The sequence below is a fragment of the Trichosurus vulpecula genome, chromosome 7, assembly GCF_011100635.1.
Source record: "Trichosurus vulpecula isolate mTriVul1 chromosome 7, mTriVul1.pri, whole genome shotgun sequence".
NCBI lineage: Eukaryota > Metazoa > Chordata > Mammalia > Diprotodontia > Phalangeridae > Trichosurus > Trichosurus vulpecula.
Genome location: NC_050579.1, coordinates 133,985,461 through 134,006,617, shown reverse-complemented (window position 1 = coordinate 134,006,617; position 21,157 = coordinate 133,985,461). Strand labels below are relative to the sequence as shown.

Below are 21,157 nucleotides of genomic sequence, written 5' to 3'. Positions count from 1 at the left end.
AACCTTGGGAGGTAGATGCGATCAACTGCTCTGCTTCATGGGTGAAGAAACTGAGGCTTAGAGAGATTAATTATCTTGCTCAGGGTCACAGGGCTAGTAACAGCCTAAAGTGGGATTTGAACCTAGGTCATCCAGACTCTAGCAGCTAGGTGATACAGTAGATAGAGTGCTGGGCCTGGAGGCAGGAAGACTCTTCTTCCTGAGTTCAAACCTGACCTCAGATACTTACAAGCTGTGTGATCCTGGGCAACTAGCTGAAACTTTAAGTTTCAGGTTTTAAGTTATCAGCTAGTTGCATATAACACAAGAAGCCTTTCCTGGGCCTCCACAATCTTACTTCTTTCCCCTGGAGATTACCTCCAATTTAGCCTGCATATAACTTGTTTGTACATAGTTGTTTGCATATTGTCTCCCCTATTAGAATGAAAGCTTGCCTTTCTTGTATTCTCATTCCTTAGCACAGTGCCTCAAACATAGGAAGTCCTTAATAAATGCTTCTTGACTGGTGGTTGACTGGAAGAGGGATTAGACTTTTCTGCTTGGTATCAGAGACTAGAATTGTAGGAATAAATGAAAGTTTGAAAGTTGTAGAGAGGCGGAATTCAGATCAATGGAAGGAGAAACTTTCAGCCAATCAGAGTTATACAAGAGTAGGACAGGTAGCCTTGGGGGTACAGTGAGTTCTACATCACTGCTAGTCATCATTCAGAAAAAATATAACCAATGATGGGAATACTGTTCAACTAAAAGTTGGACCAGATGACCTTGGAGGGCCTTTCTGAGATTATCTGATATGCAAGACTCTATGCTTAGCCGTGAGCATACAATGACAAACATGACACAGATTCTGCCCTTGAGGAGCTTACAATCCAATGAAGGGGAAATGACCTATGTAAAACAAAACAAGATACCTATTACGATAAAAATCAGAGTGGATAATTTCAATATGTATTTTCCAAGGGGTTATGCTTATCCTTATGTAAAGCTGGGGGCATCTGTTTTTATTTGAGTTTGATTACACTAAACTACAGAGATTTGTAAAGGCAAAGTGCCTGGTGCAAAGTAGGTACTTAATGAATATTTCTTTCTTTCCTTCCCTCCCATTCCATCCCATCCCATCCCTCTTTCCCTCCCTCCCTCCCTCCTTCCTTCCTTCCGATTGATGAATTGGATTTGTCCATAATAAGCATAATGAGATAGGCTGATTTGAGCCCATGACTTTTTGGTTAAATACCAAATATGCTGATTGATGGGGAAGGTATGGATTCCTTAAATATCATCTTGACATGGATGTATTTCCAGAGTTTCAAACTCAAAAAGTCGAAAAAAGAACTCTTTAGCTCTCCCTCAAAAATGCAGCTCTCCCTGACATCTTGATCTCTGTTGATAGCACCATCACCACAAAAACACTATACAGTTTTGTCTTCACACAATTTCTCAAAAGCTACATTCATGTCCATTGATACGAGATCCAGGGTTCCTTCCAGACCATGTTGCTTTCTAGCAAACACTTTAAACCCAGACTTCCATGACATGAAATATACTGGACTCCAAGAAATATGTTACAGATTTTTTTTTTTAGTGAAAGAAAAACAAGACAACCAAATTCCCTAAGGTAATACAAAAACTCAGTAAAAACTGAAAATAGTTCAGGGGCTTTTGACTCTGTCACTTGTGCTACACCTAAAAAGATTCTTTAAGACTTCAATGACAAGTGTTAATTTGAGAATACTTTTATCCAGCAGATGCCTCTGCCCAAAGCATGGGAAAATAATGCTGGTAAAAATCTGAAATGTCTGCTCTCTTTAAACCACTTCCTAAGAAAATTCCACTAAAAATCTGCTGGAACGCAAACTAGACTATATGAAAGTAAATAATCACATATAACAATTTTTTCCTTCTCTCTCCTTTAAGATTTTTCTCTTTTGTATTCTCTTTGAACAATTACAGGAAACTAAATCTATCTTTTTTCCAAAACTGCTATTTCATTTTCTTTTGAAATGTGCACACAGTATTCTGTATAAAGCAAGGGGAATAGTTTTAATTGCCATCACAAATCAAGAATTAAACACAAGGGTTTACTTGAGCAGACTGATGATTAGACTTTGGGAAATGATGGAAGAAAAGATGCCAACACAAACAGAATGTGACCATTCATTTTTACCCCAAACTGATTTACTACTTCTCACGAATATGGGTCCAATTCTAATTAAAGCAGCCAACACATAAACACAACACCAGTTCTCTGAGGATTATCATGTTAACATCAACATAGTCTTTTCTTGTTTCCAGTGCTAAAATTTATCAAATACTTCTCCTCGTTGCTGAAAACTCACGTAACTTTGCAATGAGAGCCTGTAAATAAGGTGGGAAAAGGAGAATCTCATCCACTCTGAACCCTGTCTTTATCCTAAGAAAAATGGCTTCTTACTACTGAATGACTGAACACTGTATCACTCAACCATGTTATATAGCATCAACATGATTTGCCCTGGCAAATCTACACCATGGAGGTCTTATGCTATGCTGTCCCTTGAAATTTTAAGAAAAGGAAAAAAAAAATAAAAGGAAAGAAACAGAAAGAAAGAAAGGAACGGAGAAAAGTACCTTCTAGGAAATTGCTTGTATAATAAAGATATCAACCTGTCTCCATGTCCTGAACTATGCCTACATGTGCATTAAGGAGGATGGTTCTTTTATGCTTATAGTAACTCTCTACTTCTAACCTGTCCTTGGTAACTTCTCCTACCAGTCCAACTGTTCATAAGTACAAGACATTGCTGAGTACAAACGACAAAAATGAGCTTTTCATGTTTTGGCTAAGTCCTGCCTATTCTTGAAACAAGATTCTGCTAGCCAAGTACAAAGGGAGTAGAAAGTAGCCCTCCATTACGTGTTAAAGATACTCAAGAGAGCCAGGACTCAGAGTACTTTGCTGGCCCTACAACTGGGCTGTGCTACAAAAGCTATGTAGTAGAAATGGCACATTTAATTGGTCCTGGTGCAAGGAATAAAGCACTTTTCTCTTAGTGCAGGGGGAAAATGGAGTGAAAGAAAGCCAGTCTCTTACCTTTTGTAGCTATTCGTACGCACTGGGTTTTAGTTTCCTGTTGAAGGGGTAAAAAACGAAAGGAAATATAATCAATGTACAATTCAAGCTGTCCTACTTACCAAGTAAGCAAAGACTTTAAGAACAATCTAGAGTAACAAAGATTGGAGTTTGGACACTAGATAGCTAAATTTTTTCCAAGACTGAAAAGGGAGATTAAAAATAAAATTAAGCAGGACTTTTCAAAGTATTTGTAAGTATAGACAGAATTCTACTTTCATCCCCTGCACATCCACTGGCAAGAGAAAAATTTTATTTCTATACGTGGCCTAGAACCCTCCCTTCCCCCTACCTGTGCTTAATTGTAAGGCTGGTACCACACTCCCACAGGTCATGCCCACTAAAGGTATGTGTCTCCTAGAGCTCTGTCCTGTGGCCTCTTCCCTTCTCATTCTCTACCATTTCATTTGATAATCTCTTTGGCTTCCATGATTTCAATGATCATTTCTATAATAATGATTCTCAGATCTATATATCTAGCCCTAACCTCTGGACCAGCATTTCTAATTGTCTAGTAGACATCTCAAATTGTATGGCCTATAATATCTTAAAATCAACATTTCTAAAATTGAACTCATTATATTTCCTCCCAATCCTTCCCCTCTTCCAAACTTCCCTTTTATGTTGAGGGTAGAACCTTCCTCCCATTCACACAGGCTTACATAGGTATCATCATCAATTCCTTACTCTTTATCATTCCACATAGCCAATCTGTTGCCAAGTCCTGTTGATATTTCCTTTGTAACATCACTAACATACACAACCTTCTCTCCTCTGACATTGTTACCTGTCTTGGTCCAGTCCCTCATCACTTCATGCTTGGACAGCTGCAACAACCTTCTGATTGGACTACAGTCTCTCCCTACTCAGCTGACAAATTAATCTTCCCAAAGTGCAGAGATGACCATGTCACGTCCCTCTATTCAATAAACTTTAGTGGTTCTCCATCACCTCCAGGATCATATATAAAATCTTCTATTAGACAATCAAAGCCCTTTCCCTCCCACATACTCTGCAATCCATTAACAATGGACTTCTTGCTTCTTGTTTCTTGCCCAAGACCCTCTCATCTCAAGACTCAAGGCTGTTTCACTGACTGTTCCCCTTGCCTAGAATAGTTCCTCCTCATTTCTTCCTCTTGACTTCCCTCAAGTCCTAGTTAAAATTCCATCTTCTGTGAGAATCCTTTCCTGATCCTCATTAAAGCTAGTGCCTTTCCTCTGTTGATTATCTCCAATTTATCCTGTATATATTTGTTTGTACATAGTTGTGCTCATGTTGTCTCCCCCATTAGTCTACAAGCTCCTTGAAAGCTGGGACTGTCACCTTTCTTTGTATCCTTAGTGCTCAGCATAGTGCCTGGCACATAGGAGGAACTTAATACATTCTTTCTGACACAACTTGTTTTCTCCATGGTTCAGTTAAATTCCATCTGTGAAAGGGCCAAAATACAGTTGTGCAAATATACTCACTGGGACCATAAAAGTCAAAAGGCATGTGTGTAGTTATCAACAGGAGTGTAGGGGTGGTTATCAATATATAAGAAAGGTAGCAAAAAACAAACATCAGAGAGTTGTCACATCATTGCAATATATAATGATGAAAGATCTTGGATTTTTATTTGCTTTTTTGGTGATTTACATTGTTACAAATGATATTTTTATAGATACCATCAAGAACATGAGAGGAGAGCAAAAAGATATTAAGGCCAAAAAAAAAAACAACCCAGGTATTTAGTAAATTTAAGAAATAGCCTAAGGGCTGGCTGCTGTATATGTTGATTTAGTAGCTTGAGAAACTGGTTAGGGATCTGTGAACACCTGAGTATAGAAAGAGATTCACAGGGGAGTTCTGTTAGTGAATTTCCAAGAGATTACAAAGAGGTAATGGAGTGAGAGTGGGTCATACATTAAAGATAGTCTGGTGAGAAAGACAGCAAGGAAAAGTGTAGTACAGAGCCCAGAAGCATACCAGTTCTACTGGGGATTTGGAATGAGAATGAAGGGGATAAGAATGGAGATTTGTTATATGGTAGCTAGGCTGGACCTGGTCAGTAGTATGCCTCTCCATCCACACAATGCATCCTACCATACAGTGAGTTATGAAAAAATGTTTTAAGATCAGATTCTGTCCAGCACAGCCTTCATCAATTGTGTGTTTTTATGCTCTCTCTTAAATTTTATTTTGGATAGAGATGACATGAAGAGGACATATGCTGGATATCCTGCCAGACTTTTTACACTCTTCTTTCCATTCAACCAGTAAAGGCAAAATTAAGACTGGTGAAAGGTAGAAATACATGATGTATCTCATGAACTTTTCTTTTTTTTTTAAAAAGTTTTCTGGGGGAGAAGACATGGATATGCCTTTTCCAGATTTGTTCCCTTTTACCAAGGTTTGGGCCTCAATGCTTAAAAAAAAAACAAAAAACTGAGATTTAGTGAAGGTAGACAATAAATTCATTCTCCATCAATCAGCAAACATTTATTAAGCCCCTACTGTGTGCCAGGCCCTGGGATGCAAAGACAAAAATGAAATGGTACTTGCCCTCTATTACAGTAAACTACATGTACACACATTTTATCTGTATGTGGACATGTGTATGTGTATGCCTGTTTGTATATGTAAAGTGAATGTTTGTGATGATTCCCCGCACACGTCCCCATCTCAGTTGAGAGTTAACATAGAGCACAGTCACATGTGACAAAAATCTTAACGTATAAACCAGATACATCTTTACTCTATGATCCCTTTATAAAGTGTGGACCTTTTTGATTGAGTTTGGAAGATAAAAAAAGCTGAGCAAACAATTCAACCACACCACTGGGGCCTTTACATATTTGGATGAATGTCAGCTCCACAGCAATTATATACAGAAGATCTGTGCAGAGGGGATTAGGTGGGGTGGTTCTTGCCTTGCCCATCCCCCTCAATCATGTCTTATGAACTCCTGACTAGAAGGAAATAATGCATCCACTGAGGAGCAATGACATGTCCAAGGATAGACATGAAGGTGGGGAGAGAGTCACCTGAGGGAGGGGGTCAGCATCAAGGAACATAACCCTAGCCTCACAGAAGTGTTCTTGGTATGGATTCAAGAAAGAAACAGATCCCAGGAGCCAAGCTGAGCATCCTTCTAAGTAGATATGCTATACCTAACAGTAGCTACCTAGAGAGAAAGGACCAGGCCATGCAATATCAAGAACTGTGAGTATCCTACACGTGTGCCTCACAAGAAATTTTAAGTTTAAGGCCACACTTTCAAAAGACTCTATATGGAAGAGTGAACCCTGGGCTTCTGAAGGGAATATTTCATAGTTTTATTTATTTTTACTATATCACTTAAACAAATGCCTTTGGTAAAAATTAATAAGGTCTACTGGCTGATTTCAATGGGAAGCATACTAGTAGGGGCTTGTCAACTACAGTAGTAGGAGAAATTACTCACAGGCTTACATTTACAACCCAAGGTCGCAGCCATACTCTGGGAACCTGACATGTTAGTATGAATTTAAGCTAGGGAAGCAAGGTACTAGATGCTGGAGGATTGGGGAAGGCCTAAGAAAAAGAGAAAAATTCATTCTCATTTTCTAACATTCTTTATTCCGAAGGGTCTTTTGAGGTAATACTAAACCTTAATATATAACAAAGAACAGATTTTTCCTGTAAGCATTTTACATTAAATAAAAAGTTCTATTATTATCCAAAATCAATCTTGCATTGTTGGTTGATATTAAAAACCACACAGACAATTCTCTCAGCAAGTAATAATTAAAAGTATACTACTCTTATTTAGTTCTGACCTGAGGCCTTCATAGCAAACTGAGAACAAGAGATTATTTCTGGCTCTAGCAGAAATCTAAAGGGATTTTGCTTTACTGAAAGCAATCACTTTTAACTACAGCAGCTCTCCTTGACCCTGCTGCTGATGTGAACCACATCAATTTAAAAACTCTATGCCAAGCTAACTGTGAAGTACATTGTCACAACTTTACACTTTAGATGTACAAGAATATGGTCACAGTAGCAATTAGAAAGGAAAATTTCTTCTCAAAGCTTTAAGTAGTACTGTAGAAAACCCTTTCCCAGAAAGGGACATTCATTAACACCCCATCTCATATCACAGATTTAAGTCACAAAAGTTAATTTTCTATCTCTCACTTCTTAAAAGTTAAAAAAACCCCACAAATATAGAAGTATATTTTCTACCAGTGTGTCTTTATACTCTGAATGGAATATTAATTTCTATAGTCACTGCTTTATCAGGGCAACTAACTGCCTTCAATGCAGGAATTAAGAAGTCTTGGGGGTAGTGGGGCACATTGTTCTCCTTTTTAGTATTACCAAGCACACATAGACATATAGAACAGCTTCTTCCATAATAAGTCACCTTTGGCTATAGATATTGCTTTTGTTTCTTCTCTGTCCGCTCTGAGCCAAATATTTCCATAATTGGAGAAAGATTTTATTAAAAACTTGAGTAATAATTATCCAGAAGTTTTAGTTTCTCATAGGGGCTGTAGGAATGAAAATGGAAGAATATGACTATCCTCCAATTAAAAGACTACAGGTAAGCTCAAATTCTCTCAAATTCGTCATTTAATTTCCCAGATACTCCTTTAGGATCTCTATAACCTGAAAGTGCTCATTTCCCATAGAGCTATATATATATAAAAATGTAACCCTTAAATGGATTTTAAAACTTGGCAGCTGCCCTCTTTTGCAACACACACACACACACACACACACACACACACACACACACACCACACACCACACACACACACACGCCACATTTTATGACACTACCTTTCCCAAAACATATTTCCATTTTAAGAAAGAAAATCATTCAAAGAAAACAGCATGGGGCATGAGAGACCTTTCTGACCCAGAACCATGGTGGTATTTAACTTTCACTTGTGTTTTTCTCTTCAATATTCATACAAGACCAGTAACAGTGTTCAAAAAATGGATAAAGGAAGGAGGTAACCAAGGAGATGCAAAGGCCTACTTTTCGTGCTACACAGCAGTCGGGCAATCTAGAGGCAGCCTTCTGCATGGGCTCTGTCAAATGTACCACAGGCAGTGCGTTACTTTGTAATCAGTAGTTTTTTACTTTGTTATTTTCTATTTGTTCAATACTGCCCAAAAAGTTTGCAACATTTTATTAGCCTGCTGAGGAGTACGCATTTTGTTTATCCTACGGTAAATTTAATCTTTTGAAGTGTGCCACCACAGAGAAAGGGGGCAAGAACAATGGGGCATATTTACAGAGGGTGCAGAAACACACTGCTTAAATCATTTTACTCAAAACGGCTACCGTGGGCTTTTACTAAAGTCTCAACTAGAAACAGTTACTAGGAAACGGGAGTCCTGTGAAATACGACTGGCGTGAAGCCTCAGCCTCATAGTACAGAAGTATGCACAGTGGGAGAAAGAGGCAACAGCACCACCATACACTACTACTTTTGACTAATGCTGTCTGGCATCTCTAAAAAGCCACTGGGCCTTTCCATGGAGCGATGAAAAAAAATTTGGCTAGGCACTCACCTTCTCCACACTGCTCATAGCTTGAAAGTAGATGTTGTAACCTTTCCGAGGTGCTAGAGGTGGGTTCCAAAATCCTTGGTATGTCCTGTTGTCACCGACAGTAAATGGGGCTGGTTCAGGTAGATTCCCAGGGGGTAGCTCAGCAGCAAAGTAATATGGTGAACCTCCACTCATGGCATTCTGGTAGGTGATGGGGACCTGGTAGCATTCCATTGCCCCTGTTTCTCGCTTGGTTCGGTGGGGATGTAATTCTTCTACCACAATTTGATAGGCACTTTTAGGTTATGGGAGGGGAAAAAAATGACAATTTTTCTAGTTAGTTGTGCTAAGGTATAAGGCATCCATAGACACTTTACAGACAATTTGTCAATTCTAAACAAGGGAAATAGGACATTCTCCAATCCCATACCTCAACTATTCAGGGCAGGAAACAAATGACACATTTTCATATTAATCTTAGCATTAATGTAACTTTTACTGTTTCAAAGCCGTTTATTCTTTTAAAAAATTGGTCTCAGTGAAAGCCACTTTATTAGCATTGCTACAGAATTCTAAATGGACTTCTTACTTCTTTCTTCCCACATAATCCATGTGATACAAAAGAAAAAGAAAACCCACATTAAAGAACCCTCTCCGCATTTTGGAAATTTTGTCTAGTAATGCAACCTAATAAAGAACTTGACACTAACCACAGCCATGCGAGAGATTAGGTTCTTTGCCTGATAGTTTAAAATATTTAAAGTTAACATTCTTCTTTGAAATGATATTATAGAAAGCTCAGTTTCAAGGCCTGACATAATGACTGCCTTTGGGCTGTGCTTGAAGCACCAATTTGCAATTGTCATGTCATTAGAGACAGAATGCGCTGACAGGCTTCTCCACCTCTTGACCTTGCTATGGCATCTATCTTGGCTCAGAGCTATGGAGATCTAAAGTACAAGTGACATGTTGGAATATGGGCACAGATGGACAGAAATCTGTCCACTCCACCAAAATAGACTGCCTCGTTTTCTTACAGTTGTCAATGATAAAAAGCCACAAATTGCAGAAACAGATGGCATTTGGCCTATTAAAATGCCAACCCAAGCTTTCCAATACCTTTCTGAAAAGGCTGGGTAGTTTTCTACTAAGGATTACTATCTATAGAGGCCTGGGAAAAGGGCAACTTTGAAATTCTTACAAAAGTATACTCTAACTTAGAACTGAAATGTCTATGTTAGCTGTCTTTTATTGAACTGATATCACCCACTCCATTATTGTGTACAGCAAACTCTTCAGGCAAAGGTGCTCTGAGGAAAGAGATACGCCTATGTTTTAGACTCAATTAAACAAACACAAGCTTAAAAAGGCCTAAAAAATGTAGAGATATTGTACTATACATAACCCAATGATACAGATAATAAATGTGCTTTTTGGCAAGTGGTTTAACTTTAAATTTTGGGTTCTATAAAAATATGAAAGTGCCCCCTTTATTATTTTAAAAAGAAGAGAATCTTTGGATGAAGTGCCAACTTATGATGAAAGTGTTATTCAGATATACTAGAAACCATCAACAGTCCTTTTTACAAAACCCTGGCCTGTAAAAACTAATTTACTCAGAGAAATGGGAGAACATACTAGATAAGAAGACAAAAGAGCATTCAGAATTAAGGGGAAATGATCATCTTTTCCCCTAAATATTTAGAAATAGTTATTTCTCTTAAAAATTATTAATAAATTCAGTGATTGTTGCCTACCCAGAACTTCTTTTCCCTTAAAAATATAACAGAAACATTGGTAAATCACAGTTCCAAATCTGGGAAACCAAATAAGACCGAAGGTTATGCAAGTTGAAATTGTGTGCATTACATCTTTCTTCTTTCTCCCTGCCAGCTTGGTTCCCCTAAGCTTCTAAGATTGGCACTGACAAGAATTCTGCTCTGAGAGGTGCCCAGAGAGCAGGAATTTTTCAATTCAAAACCCTTTAAGTTCTTAAGCATAGACTCAGCAGGGGAAGTGGGATGCATGGCATTGCAGACATATGCCCAACAACAAAAAGACACTCCAGGGGCTCTTTGATTTTATTTCTCATCCACATTTGCATTATACATTCATAGACCAAAGAAATTTCTGAGGGGAAGAAAATCTGAAGGATTATCTAATCCACATTTCTCATTATATATTTGATAAAACTAAAGCCCTGAGAAATTAGGTGACATGGCCAAGGTCACACATGAAGTCAGTGATAGAGCCAGGATCAGAACCTAGTAAAAAAGATTGCTAGATGAGTATTATTAGATTAGTTTTTACCATCATTCAATTCAATAAACATTTAAATGTTGTTGTTCATTACTGTTAATTACTAGAAATACACAGATGAAAATGATATGATCAATAACTTCAAAAAGTTTACAATGCAGTAGAAAAATAAATTGTAGAGTCAAATAACTGTAATACAACTTGGACTGTTGTAGGTATATAGGAGACCATAATAGCTTGGCATAGCAAGCCTTCCACAATCTGACTCTATCTTTCCTTTATAAGCTTATATAGCTCACTTGCTATGTTCCAGTCACATGGGTCTATCTGCTATTTCCCAAACTCATCATTCATTCTCTCTTTCTAGGCCTTTGCATATGTTGTTCCCTGAGAAGGGAATGAACTCTCTTCTCACCTCTGCTTCTTAGAATCCCTGCCCTTTGTCAAAGCTCAGCTCATACGTCTCTTCCTATGGGAAACCTATCTTAATTCCTTCATTCTTTGCAATCTCTTTCTTTCTCCTCCATAAATCATCACACATAAATTCATCTGATTATATGTTGTACCACCCTCCCCCACCACAGTAGAATGTAAGGTCCTTGAGGGCAGGCATTGTTTTTGTGTTTTATCTTTGTGTTCCCTAGAACCAAGCACAATAGTTTGCATTAGAAAACTTTACAAAAAATATTTTAGTTGAGTGTGTGTGTGTGTGTGTGTGTGTGTGTGTGTGTGTTGGGGTGGGGGAGAGAAAGTCCAACTTAAAGAGAGAAAGATACTTGTGATAGTCAAAGGACATGAGCCATTTCTAGATGGAGGGACAACACAGAGAAAATTTAATGAAGCGGTATGTGAGCAAAAAGAAAAATAAGCAAGCGAACAGGCAGAGAAATGGATAATCTCTTTAGGGTATAGGAGGCACAGTCAAGAAAAAAGGTTGGGTGAGAATGAGTCCAGTATGGCTGAGATGTATTGTGTATTGAGGCGGATAGTGTTAAACAAAGCTAGAAATGTGGGCTAAAGGCTACAGCTATGAAGAGGCTTAAATGCTATAAAAGGAAGTGTCTATTTTATCTGATGAGACATAAGGGCAACAAAGAAGAGTCTTTTCACAGAAATCATTTTTCTCCCTCATAGAATCTCTGGGTTCAGAGAAAAAATTAAGCAAAAAAAAAAGTACAAATATTTTCACTAGTAGCTGATATCTATAAATTAAACACCAAAATTCATGTAAAAAGCAGGTAAAAGTTCATAGTTCAATATTCGGTCAATGCGTGTTGAGTTAAACTGATAAGAGCCTAGTCCACAATCAAAGATACTTAAGTGAACATAGCGGGTGCGTCCAAATCTCCCAGAAACAAACTTAGAGAACGTAAAAGTATTTTATGTCATCACTAGGGTTGATTTGGGCCTTATGGAAAAAGGAAAGAACTCTTAGATGAAGGACCCAGAGCAGTGTTTCTCAGATGACCAAATTAACTCCTTGAGATGTGCTTTAGATGTGTCAATGTTCCTGGATATCTGAAAGAAGACATGGTACAGATAGTATACCTCTTCAGGATTTTTTGAGAGCTATAAATAAATGAAATTATTTCCAACTTTGCTAGCCATGATAATCCACATTTATATAGCATTTTATAGTTTACAAAGCACTTTACATATACTAACTCATTTGTTCCTCATATTTTTCCTGTGACGTAGCTAGTACAGCTATTATTTTCTGCCAGGGTACCTGCACTGAGGGCTAAATTTGTAATGGCACCTGGGTTCAAATTCAGCTGAAATGAATGACTTTTAGGTAGTCAATTCATATGTCTAGACCTCATTATTCATTAAATGGTGCTGGTGACACTATGATACAGCAGAGAATGTATCAACAGCACAGGTGAGAATGGACCTTAAGCATCATGGGACCAAATCCAATGCCATAGTCATAGCAATAAATAGATGAGGCAATTGAAGTTTAAAGAAGTTAAATTATTTACTAGGCCATATAGGCAACAAGTAATAATAATATTCATAATAATAGCTAATATCTATATAAAACTTACTATGTACCAGGCACTGTGCCAAGCACTTTTATAATTATCTCATTTGATGTTCACAACAAACCTGAAAGATAGGTGCTATTATTATCCCTGTTTTACAGAAGGGGAAACTGAGGAAAGCAGCGGTTAAGTGACTTGCCCAGGATACCAGGCTAGTGTCTGAGTCCCAATTTGAACTGAGGTCTTCCAGACTCCAGGCGTGGTGCTCTATCCACTGTGCCATCCAGCTGCCCTAGGTTGTTCAGTCACTTTCCATCACGTCTAAACCTTCATGACCCTTTTGATATTTTCTTGGTAAAGATACTGGATTGATTTGCCATTTCCTTTTCCAGATCATTTTACAGATGAGGAAACTGAGCCAAACAGAATTAAGTGACTTGTCTACAGTCACACAGCTAGGAAGTGTCTGAGGTTAGTTAGATTTCAATCTATATTGAGGAGTCTTCCTGACTCCAGGCCTAGCACTATCCACTGCAGTACCTAGAGGCCCTAAGTAGAAGTAGTATTTAAATCTAGGTTCTCTGACAATACAAAGATTTTGTCAATATATCACTACGCAAAACAATGTACACGTTACTCCTCCCTTTTACTGCCATTATCATTTCATTCTTATAATATTAAGTGACTTGTCCAAACCAACTAGTCACTTATATAACCTTAACTTCTGATGATCCATCATTGAACACATTTTTTTTTCAATATATTTATTTGAGTAAAAAAAATCTGGAAGCACAGAACTGAGACCTTTAAAATGTATTGAACCAAAGTCATACATACAATGCAAAAAAGCGTAAAAGCACTCCTCAAATAAGAAGTGTTAATAGAATTCCATTGGGTTGAGTTAATTTTTTATTTCAATTTTTGACCCTGATATCTAATATAGTTTTTAAAATGGACCTCAAAATATCAACAGTCTGTGCTATGTCTATTTGCACTTTCTCTAGAATGTTATTTTACATTAACTAACAGTTAAGAGTTTACAAAATAATTGTCTATACATTATGTCACTTTATCTTGACAACAATTTTGTGACATAGAAGCAGAGGTGTTAGTTCCATTTTATAGATCATAAAACTGATGTTTAGAACTAAGTGAACATCTTTTCCCAAGTCACTTGGCTAAGAAGTGGTAGTACTGGGAATATACTTCAAGGCCACCTTATTCTTCTCATTTTAAGCATCAACATGCATTCCAGGTAGTTCTGCACATGGAATTTTCACTAGCAGTTTCATGAGCATGGATTCCTGAATTATAATTCCCCTGAAAAGGAAGATGGATGTTTCATTGGCTCTTCATATATACTATGGACAGAGATCAAAAATTTTCTTTCTCCAATACATAATTGAAGAATCCTAATCATAAGCATCCTTAATAATAAAGTTATCCAAAAATAAATTCTAAAGTTCATCTTTCACTACATCTACTTATTTTGCTTTTTTATAGTAAAAAAAAAATGGTTAAAATGATAGATGCCCTTCAATTGGTGAATGACTAAACAAGACGTGGTATAGGATTGTGATGAAATACTACTGCACTATAAGGAATAATCAGCTGGTTCATTTGAGAAAAACATGGAAAGACATAGACCTATAAGGAAGGTGCTATCTGCCTCCAGAAAAAGAACCAAGAAAAAGAAATATATATAGTATGGTCTTTACATATATGTATATGTATATGTGTGTATATCTGTATATACACACATATAAGTATGAGGTTGTGTTTAATTTTAGCCTTCTCTAGGGGAGAATGGGGAAGCAGGGAGAAAACAAAGTGCACAGAAGAAAACAAAAGAAAACTTAGAAGGAATCACATAAAGGCTGGGCAGCTATGAAAACAATGTGTAGTATTTATTATATTTTTTAAAGTATAGTTGGAAATGGAAATTTATTGTTTTAGAGTGAATCCTCCATGTAGACTATGTACACAGAACTGTTCTTTTTTTCATTGTTTTCTAATTTAAGTTTTAACTGAATATTTTTTTTAAATCCCTCAAATCAAACTCTGGAGTGACATCACCAACAAAAGTAAGGGTGAAACATCTTTCTGGCCCAAAACAACTTAGGAGGTCAGAAGGAAAGGTCTGTGACACTAGGGTGCAGGCTGGCCAAGAGTCCACATGGCTATAGCACCAATGGTAGGCCTTGCAGTTGGCAACAGCATCAGTATCAGCATCAGCTTTGGCAGCTCTCAAAATAGAAAGGATAAGGGGATCTGACAACTGGTCAGAAAGAGACAATAGAGGACCCATGGTGCAAGACAGGGCATTGTTTGGCAACTCCATTGTCTATACCCATTTTCCAGTCACATTTCCAGGGAAGAGAGGAGTTCTTTAAGTCATTAGACCTAAAGTCCTGAGGAGCAATATCATTTTCATCACAACCAAACAATGATTACTCCTCTACACAGATCACATGGCTTTGGTATGCGCAATGGAAACAATAAAAACTCCCCAAACCACAGAACTAGCTCTGAAAACAGCAGTGTAAAAATTCCTAAAATTTGAGATTGTACCCTCCCTCAACCCCACCTCCCTTTTATCCAGGGAACAGAGTCCAACTTTAACATAAAATTCAAAGTCAAGAAATAGGCTGGAAAAATGAGCAAACAACAACAACAAAAAAAAGAATCCAACCAAAAAAAAAAAAAAACTACCATGGTGACAGGGAAGATTAAGACACAAACTCAGAAGAAGACAATGAAATCAAAAAAGCAAGTAAATCCTCAAATACAAGCCCAACAAGAATTCCTGTAAAAGTTAAAGATATAGGCATGTATATTTTCAAAATCAAATTAGAATGGTAGAGGGAAAAAACAGGAAAAGAAATGAGCAATAAAATTATGAAAAGACGGAGCTTGGTGGAAGAGGCACAAAAAATACTGAAGAAAATAATTCCTTAAAAAGTAGAATCATCCAGATGTAAAAAGAGGTTATAAAAAAGCTCACTGAAGAAAATAATTCCTTAAAAAATAGAATGGGGTAAGTGGAAGTGAATGACTCTATCAGATATCAAAAAACAATAAAACAAAGTCAAAATAATGAAAAAAAAATAAAAGAAAATTGAAATATCTCATTTGAAAACTAATTCACCTAGAAAATAGATTTGGGAAAGATAATTTAACAATTACTAAATTTCTTGAAAGCTATGATTGAAAAAACAGCTTTGACATTATATTTCAGGAAACTGTAAAGGAAAACTGTCCTTGCATCCTAGAACCACAGGGTAAAACAGAAATTAAAAAATTAAAAACTGATCATCTCCTAAAAGAAATCCCTCAATGAAAACTCCCAGAAATATTATGGTCAAATTCTAGAGCTCCCAGGTCAAAGAGAAAATAGTTCAAGAAGCCAGAAAGAAACCATCCAAATACCATGGAGCCACAGTCAGGAGATAACAAAATTTAGTAGCTACCACATTATAGGAGCAGAGGGCTTGGAATATGATATTCTGGAAGGCAAAGGAGATAGATTTACAACCAAGAAAAATTTACTGAGTAAAACTGAGTGTAATCCTTCCAGGAGAAAAATGATATTTAATAAGACAGAGGACTTTCAAGCATTCCTGATAAAAAAGATTAGAGATGAATAGAAAATGTCATTTTCAAATATAAGACTCAAGAAAATCATAAAAAGGTAAACATGAACGAGAAATTATAAGGACTCAATAGGGTTTAACTGTTTACATTCCTATATCTGAAGATAAGCACTCCTAAGTTTCTAAGAACTTCCTAAGTAACTCCTAAGAACTTTATGCTAATCATTAGGGCAGTTGGAGGAACTCTACATAGACAGAGGACACAGGAATGAATCTATTATGTTGGGATGATCTCAAAAATAAAAAAAATAAAACTCATAGATGGGTAAGAAAGAAGGATGCACTTGGAAAAGGAGATGAATGGGGAAAATTACCTCACACAAAAGAGGCATGCAAGGAACAGCTTTTATAATGGAGGGGGAAATGGTGGTGGTGGTGGGGTCATGTTTGAACCTCACTCTCATATGAATTGGTTCAAACATGGAAGAATATATATGTGTGTGTGTGTGTGTGTGTGTGTGTGTGTGTGTGTGTGTGTGTGTGTGCTCATTAAGACAACATAGCTAAATTTGTGGGATGCAGCAAAAGCAGTACTTAGGGGAAAATTTATCTCTCTAAATGCATACCTCGATAAAACAGAGAAATGAATTGGGCATGCAACTAAAAAATTGGAAAAAGAACAAATTAAAAGTCCCCAATTAAACAAATTTAAAAAAAACCCTAATTCAGACTGTAACAGAGTTTATCATGCTTCAGTTGAAGGAAAAAAGGTAGGGGTAGCAATTAAGATCTCAAACAAAGCAAAAGCAAAAACAGACTTAATTAAAAGATATATGCAGGGAAAGTACATCTTGCTAAAAAGCAGCACAGACAATGAAATAATATCAGTACTAAACAAATATGGTCCAAATGGTATAGCTTCAAGGATATGCTCCAAATTCAGAAAGGAAAAATTAAATGAGTCGTAGAAAGAAATAAGATGGTAAAACTATAATACTGAGGGACTTCAACTTAGCACTGTCAGAGCTAGAGAAATTTAATCATAAAATAAATAAGAAATAAGGAGATAAATGGAATTTGAGAAAAGTTAGATATGATAGATAGTTCCCCAGAGAATATTAAATAAGAGTAGAAAAAAGTATAAATTTTCTCAGCTATAGATGGCATATGCAAAAACAACTGACCATGTATGAGGACATAACATCAGAGATAACTGTAGAAAAGCAGAAATATTAACTGCACCTTTTCCAGAACATAATGCAATAAATGTCATTTTCAATACATGGCCATAGAAACATAGATAAAAAAAAAACTGGAAACTAAATAATCCAAAAGAATAAATGGATCAAAAAAAAATTAATAATTTCATTAAAGAAAATTACAACAATGAAACAACAAAACAAAATCTGTGTGATGTGGTCAAAGCAATACTTCAGGGAAATTGTATATCCCTAAATGCATACCTCAATAAAAGTAAAAAAGATCAGATTAATGAATTGGGCATACAACTAAAAAAAATGAAAAAAAATACCCAAACAACAAAATGGAAATTGTCAAAATCAAAGGAGAGATGAAAAAAAATATTGAATTATGAACTGGTTTCATTTAAAAAACACAATAAAATAGATAAACTATTGGATAATTTGTTTTAAAAAGAAGAAAACCAAGTTTTTAGTATCAAAAATAAGATTGGATGTACCACCAAATAAAATGAAATTAAAGCAACTTTTAGGAGTTATTTTGCCCAATTATATACCAATAAATTTGCCAACCTAAGTGAAATGAAGAATGTTTACAAAAATATAAACTGCCAAGATTAACAGAGGATGAAATAGAAGACTTAAATAATATTGTCTTAGAAAAAGAAATGGAGCAATCCATCAATGAACTCCCTAAGGAAAAAAATCCCTAGGACCAGATGGATTTACAAGTGAATTTTACCATAAAAGGAACAATTAATCCTAATACTATATAAACTATTGGGGGTGGGTGTAGGGGTGGGAGCAAAGAAAGAGTCCTACTAAATTCCATTCATGACAAAAATATTGTTTTGATACTGAATCAGGGAGAGCAAAGAGAGAAAAAAATTATAGGCCAATTTTCCCAATGAATATTGATGAAAAATTTAAATAAATATTAAGGAGATCACAGCAATACACCACAATGATCATAAAACATGACTAGATAGGATTTATACCTATATTGCAATTTGGGTTCAACATTAGAAAGACTATAAGCATAACTCATCAGATTAATAACAAAAACAACAAAAAACATTATTATCTCAAGAGATGTAGAAAAAGCTTTTTGATAAAATACAACACCCATTCTTATTGAATACACTAGAAAGCATAGTAATAGAGGCTTTCTTAAAATGAAAAGTAGCATCCACTTAAAACCAAGACCAAATATTTTATGTAATGGGGATAAGTTCAAAGCCTTTCCAACAAGATCAGGGTTGAAGGAAGGATGCTCATTATCACCACTATTTTTCAATACTGTTTTAGAAATTCTAGCTATGAAAAAAAAATAAATTCTAGCTATATAAATGAAGAGAAAAAGAAATTGGAGGAATAAAAATAGGCAATGAGGAAACAACATGCTGGAGGGGATGTGGAAAAATTGGGATAATGATACACTACTGGTGAAGTTGTAAACTGGTCTGACCATTCTGGAGAACAATTTAGAACTATGACCAAAGGGCTATAAAACTGTGCATACCCTTTGACCCAGGGATACCGCTAATAGATCTGTATCCCAAAGAGATCAAAAGAAAAAGGAAAAAGACCTCCATGTACAAAAAATATCTGTAGCAGCTCTTCTGTTGGCAAAGGATTGGAAATTAAGGGGATGGCCATCAATTGCAGAATGACTGCACAAGTTGTGGTATATGATTGGAATGGGCTATTATTGTCTTATAAGAAATAATGAGCGAGATGATTTCATAAAAAGCCTGGGAAGACTTAAATGAATTCATGGGATATGAAGGGAGCAGAACCAGAAGAACATTGTACACTGTAACAGCACTATTGTAATAATGATCAAATGTGAAAGACTTAGCTACTCTGATGAATACAATGATCCAAGGCAATTCCAAAGGACCCATGATGAAGAATGCTAACTGATGGACATAGCAAGACCTGGCCTAAAACATGGGCTGAAATATAGTCAAGAGATTATTCACCATGACTGGGTTGAATCTACAACAAATATACAATTGAATGGATGGTATCAAAAAGATAATAGACCATATTATTGGCCTGTGTTCTGTTCCTGTGACTTTACCCTGGATGATTCACATGCCTGGAATTCTCTCCTTCTTCCCCTCTTCCTCTTAGAATCTTTACCTTCCAAGGTGGCCCAGCTTAGAGGCTACATTCCTTGGAAGGCCTTTTCTTGTCCTGCCAGTTGCTAGGAGCTGAGCCTTTGATATATAATACTTCCTCAGCATGTTTCTCGCATGTATATGAAATAAAATTATTTTTACTCGCAGAAAATATAATAATCTACTTAACACAAGGGATGTTAACATTTTTGGGTGATGGGTCCCTTTGGCAGTCTGCAGAAACCTATTTACCCCTTCTCAGAATGTTTGAAATACAATAAAATACATTGGAAGACAAAGGATATATAGTATAGTATTACACTATTACAGTAAAACACTGTGATGAAAATTTTTTTTCAAAGGTTCACGTACCACTTCCCCCATGTTAAGAATGACAGAATTAAAGAACTGAAGAGATTCAATGAAAAAAATCAAAATATTTAGTAACTTTGGAAAAGTAGTATATAAACCTACAAAAATCAGCATTTTTTTTCTGGGTGGTACCTATAAAAGCCCAATAGTAATAGATAGAAAAAACAAATTCCATTCTGAGCTATAAAATATATAAATTATCTGTGAGTCAATGTACCAAGGCACACTTAGCAGTTTCATGAATATAATTATAAAATATCTCCTATCTTCCCTATTATTATAGGGGGCAACACCAACCTCCCAGTCCCTTAGGCTCAAAACCTGAGAGTCATCTTCAATTCTTCATCATGTCTTCCCCTCATATTCAATCTATCGCTAAGGGCCTGTTGATTTCACCTCTGCAACATTTCTCAAATATACCTCTATCTCTCCTCTGACAGTGCTGCCACTCTAATTATGTAGGTCTTCATTACCTCGCACCTGGATTATTGCAATAGCTTGTTGATAGGTCTGCTTGTCTCAGTTCCATTCTCCTCACACTGCTCCATCTTCCATTCAGACACTAAAGTGATTTTCCTCAAGTGCAGGTATGATCATGTCACCTTCTTATTTTATAAACTATAGCTGTTCCTATCACCTCCAGTATCAAACACAAATGTTTTGTTTGATATTCAAAGCCCTTCATAAGACCCCTCCTACTTTTCCAATCTTCTTATACCTTATTCCCCAACACATACTCTTTAATCCAGTGATCCTGGCCTCCTAGCTGTTCCTTGAATAAGACAGCCCATCTCTTGGCCCCCAGCATTCTCTCTGGCTGTCCCCCTCACCTGGAATAAGCTCCCTCATTTTCTCCAACTACTGACCTCCCTGGCTTCATTTAAGTGTCAAATACACCTCACTTTCTACAGGAAGCCTTTTTCAACCCCTCTTAACTCCAGTGTTTGGAGTTAGTTGCCTCTGTTAATTATTCCCTATTAATTGT

At 36.5% G+C, this 21,157-nt stretch overlaps 1 protein-coding gene across 3 annotated transcripts in view; it reads right to left on the bottom strand.

The window, feature by feature from the left end:
* The window catches only part of PTPRK (protein tyrosine phosphatase receptor type K), a 732,727-nt gene that overhangs the window by 135,351 nt on the left and 576,219 nt on the right, over window positions 1-21,157 (bottom strand). For all 3 annotated transcript variants that reach the window (XM_036768513.1, XM_036768511.1, XM_036768512.1), the window contains exons 12-13: window positions 8,660-8,933; window positions 3,071-3,107 (exon numbers count right to left, since the gene is read on the bottom strand). In XM_036768513.1, the coding sequence (XP_036624408.1) occupies window positions 3,071-3,107; window positions 8,660-8,933 (311 nt within the window). The remainder of the gene's footprint in view (window positions 1-3,070; window positions 3,108-8,659; window positions 8,934-21,157) is intronic.